At 50.3% G+C, this 4470-nt stretch overlaps 1 protein-coding gene across 1 annotated transcript; it reads left to right on the forward strand.

Moving 5' to 3' along the window:
• Window positions 1–1918: 1918 nt before the first annotated feature.
• Window positions 1919–3027, forward strand: P2RY4 (pyrimidinergic receptor P2Y4). Its single transcript, XM_077889883.1, is given in 2 exon segments — window positions 1919–2666; window positions 2669–3027. Coding segments are annotated over 2 exon segments (1107 nt in total).
• Window positions 3028–4470: the final 1443 nt, after the last annotated feature.

Consider the following 4470-nt stretch of genomic DNA (forward strand, 5'->3'; position numbering starts at 1 on the left):
CGGCAGTGGCAGCAGTGGCAACTGGAGCTGTGTGTCCAGGGACTCGCAGAAACCCTTCAGAGCTAAACCAGCCTGAAGCAGAAGCTTCTCCAGTGTGGAGGACACTGAAGTGACCTCTTGGGTGTATCCCGAGCCTCAAATCATACTTGTTCTCCCCTGAAGAGATCAACTTCATTCCTAGGAGCAAAGTAGTCACACAAAACACCATATGATTAGAAGCGTTTCATGGTTTACAAAATGTTTTCACACCTATTGAACAGTTCGATATTCAGGAAACCTTAAAAGGTTGGTATTTTTATGCTCACTTCACTGATGACAAAACTAGGTTACAAAGAGGTGTCCAGCATCACACATTGAATCCCTGGGAAAACAAGGAGTTGAATTCAAGTCCGTCTGCTCCAAACACCTGGGCTTTTCACGTAATATCACAGTGGCCAGCTTTCCAGGACTCAGGCTATAACTGCTTCCTCTGTGCCTCCCTTTCATCTACGCTGACCCTGTCACAGGGCAGGGATCTCCAAGTTTCCACTATTCAGGTTTCTGGGCCTCCAGGAGATCTAGATCCGAGATTCTAGAGCCTCCCTTGCTGGCCTGCCTCCTCCTCTCACTCCCAGAATCCAGCCAGGCAACATTCTCAGGACCTGAAGATCAGGTTGTTTCCAGTTCCCTGCAGAGTGGATTCTGCCAGACTGCATCTCCCTCCCTAAGAGCACCACTCACCTCACCTTCAGAGTCCTGCAGGCCCAAAGCTTGCCCCTCTGCCTAAGACCCCCATAATCCTGAAAACTTAGCCCCAGGAGCCCCAGATCCAGAGCTCCTGACAAACCGGCATTCTCTGGCACTTGGCTCTCAAACATTGAGGTTTGGCTTCTGTATTTTCTCAACTGTATTCAGACTGGAGTCTCCTGGACTGGTAGAGAGAGATGAGGGGTGCTGTGTAGGAAGAGGTGGAGCCTGTAAGGGAGGCATGTTGGCTAGCTTCCTTGGCGGGGAAGGAGTGAACTGCCTCCTTTCGCCCTCCTCTTATGTGTACAATAGGTGCCTGGAAATTGACAGGCTGAGAAAATGAACCCCTAGTCTTTCCCCAAACCTACTTCTCTCATAGCTTTTCCCATCTCTGTCGATGGTAACTCAATTTCTCCAGTTGCTCAGGCTGGAAATCTTGGAATCGTTCTTGACTCCTCTTTTTCTCTCACACTCCACATTAGTAAATCTTGTTGCTGGGCCTCAGTTTCCCAATCTATACAGTGAGTGGGTTGGACTAATCTCGATGGGCCTTTCTAGCTCTGATGACCTCCCAGGACTGAAGGAGGGATGGGCCCCACCCCCAAACCTGCCCTCTTGGATAAGCCTTCTGGCTGCCAAAGGGAAAGGTGACAGAGTCAGCTGGGCTCAACTTCAAAGGGATAAGGTAGGAGACATGCCAAGTTTCTTGGGTAATAGTGACAATGGGGTTCCTGGGCTGGACCAGGCTAGGGGAAGGTGTCACAAAAATGGAGATGCTGGGACCAGGGTGAGGGGACAAGTAAGGTCACCATGTAGAGAAATGTTGTAATGGGCTAGGAGACAATTTGGGTCCAGGCATCTTTGCATGATGGATTGTGCTGGTGGGCCTCCACAATTGTGGCCAGCCAAGATCTGAAGGACAGAGTCAGATGCAGGATGAGAACACCCCAAACTCACTGCCTGCCCTACTGGGCCCCAGCACCACCTGCTGACCATCACTCCCAGACTGGACCAAGGGGGCATGGGTAGGGCCCAGCCTGGTTGGGTTGTACACAGACATTCTCCTCTCAGTTACTCCTAATGCTTCAGTCATGGCCCTCCCCATTCTCTGCTTTTTGGCCTCAAGTTAGGACTGGAAGGCCAGGAAAATCCAGCTGCCCTCACTTCTGCCCTTTCCATCTATAGGGGAACCATGGCCAGGGCAGAGTCCTCTCTGCTCACAACCCTAGGCCCCAGCCCAGATCCTGGCGACAGTGAGGCAGAGCTGGACTGCAGTTTTAATGAGGAGTTCAAGTTCATTCTGCTGCCTGTGAGCTACACAGTTGTCTTTCTGTTGGGTCTTGGCCTCAACACCCTGACTCTCTGGCTCTTCTTCTTTCGCCTCTGACCCTGGGATGCAACAGCCACCTACATGTTCCATTTGGCCTTGTCAGATACTTTGTACGTGCTGTCACTACCTACCCTCATCTACTACTATGGGGCCCGCAACCACTGGCCCTTTGGTACTGGGCTCTGCAAGTTTATCCGATTTCTTTTCTATTGGAACCTCTACTGCAGTGTCCTTTTCCTCACCTGCATCAGTGTGCTCTGCTACCTGGGCATCTGCCACCTACTGTGGGCACTGCTCTAGGGCCGCCCTCGCTTTGCAGGCCTTCTCTGCCTGGTGGTTTGGTTGGTCTCAGCCAGCTGCCTGGTGCCCAACCTGTTCTTTGTCACAACCAGCACCAAAAAGGATCCCCTCCTGTGCCATGACACCACTCGGCCTGAGGAGTTTGACCACTATGTGCACTTCAGCTCGGCAATCATGGGGTTGCTCTTTGGAGTGCCCTGTCTGGCCACTCTTGTCTGCTAGGGGATCATGGCCCGGCGCCTGTATCGCCGGTTGCCAGGGGCCGCCCGATTATCTTCTCGTCTGTGTTCTCTTTGCACCATCGCCGTGATGCTGTCTTTGCTGTCTGCTTCGTGCCTTTCCACATCAACCGCACCATTTATTACACATCAAGACTGTTGGAAGCTGACTTCCGGGCGCTGAACATTCTCAGTGTGGTCTACAAAGTGACTCGGCCTCTAGCCAGTGCCAACAGCTGCCTGGATCCTGTGCTCTACCTGCTCACTGGGGACAAGTAGTGATGTGAGCTCTGGCAGCTTTGCAGTTGTGGGGGGCGCCAGCCCCCCATGACTGCCTCCTCCCTGGCACTGGTGTCCCTGCCTGAGGATAGTGGCTGCATGTGGACATCCACTCACCGTGGCTTCCCTGCTCCTAGGGCAGGTAGACCGTTAACTCTGGGAGCCAGTAAGTGAGAAGAAAAAGGGTGAATGCAGGGCAGAGGTGAGGGAACTTACCAGTTACACCCAATATGGCTGCGTCGTCTTCTTTCCCAGATTTTGGAGAGAGGCCCACACCCTGAACATTAAGAGGAACCAGGGAAATCATGTGTGACCCCATCTCTCATAAACCCATCATTTGCCCTTTCCTTTTTAGCCAAAGGCAGTAACAGCCACTCTTCTTTATCTGCTTCTGTGTCCTTCCTGGGGCTATTGGTCCTGTCTCTTGATCCGACAAGGCTTCCTAATATTCTCACCCAGTCCTCTTTCCCTCTCCTTTCCCCCACACATATTTGTGTGTTACTTCACACAAATAATTCCTATGACCACAGCCTCCTTGCCCATCACCTACCTCTCCTGTCCACTGGCCCCACCAAGTAAAGCTGCTTTCTCTATCACAACTGACCCAGCCTTCTCCATTTCTCCGATCCATTTAACCCATATGCTTTATCAAAACTCACTGCCCAGACTTTTTTTAATAAATTAATTTTTTATTGGTGTTCAATTTACCAACATACAGAATAACACCCAGTGCTCATCCCGTCAAGTGCCCCCTCAGTGTCCGTCACCCACTCACCCCCACCCCCCGCCCTCCTCCCCTTCCACCAGAGTTAAGAGTCTTTATGTTCTGTCTCCCTTTCTGATATTTCCCACGCATTTCTTCTCCCTTCCCTTATATTCCCTTTCACTATTATTTATATTCCCCAAATGAATGAGAACATACACTGTTTGTCCTTCTCTGATTGACTTACTTCACTCAGCATAATACCCTCCAGTTCCATCCACGTTGAAGCAAATGGTGGGTATTTGTCGTTTCTAATGGCTGAGTAATATTCCATTGTATACATAAACCACATCTTCTTTATCCATTCATCTTTCGTTGGACACCGAGGCTCCTTCCACAGTTTGGCTATCGTGGCCATTGCTGCTAGAAACATCGGGGTGCAGGTGACCCGGTGTTTCATTGCATCTGAATCTTTGGGGCAAATCCCCAACAGTGCAATTGCTGGGTCGTAGGGCAGGTATATTTTCAACTCTTTGAGGAACCTCCACACAGTTTTCCAGAGTGGCTGCACCATTTCACATTCTCACCAACAGTGTAAAAGGGTTCCCTTTTCTCCACATCCTCTCCAACATTTGTTGTTTCCTGCCTTGTTAATTTTCCCCATTCTCACTGGTGTGAGGTGGTATCTCATTGTGGTTTTGATTTGTATTTCCCTGATTTGCCCAGACTTTATGGTCTGCTACTTTAGGGTTGTCTTCCTTCTTACTCTAACTTTAGTTAAACACCTTGACTCTCACCTTCAGCCAATTTTCTCCTCTCTCCCAGACTGAAGGAGATTGCAAGACAAAGCCAGATCATAAGGCTGGTTCGACCCACTGAAACTTCATGTCTTGGGACTTCATCTAAGCCCCCAT

This window comes from Canis aureus, chromosome X (genome assembly GCF_053574225.1).
Source record: "Canis aureus isolate CA01 chromosome X, VMU_Caureus_v.1.0, whole genome shotgun sequence".
Classification (NCBI taxonomy): domain Eukaryota; kingdom Metazoa; phylum Chordata; class Mammalia; order Carnivora; family Canidae; genus Canis; species Canis aureus.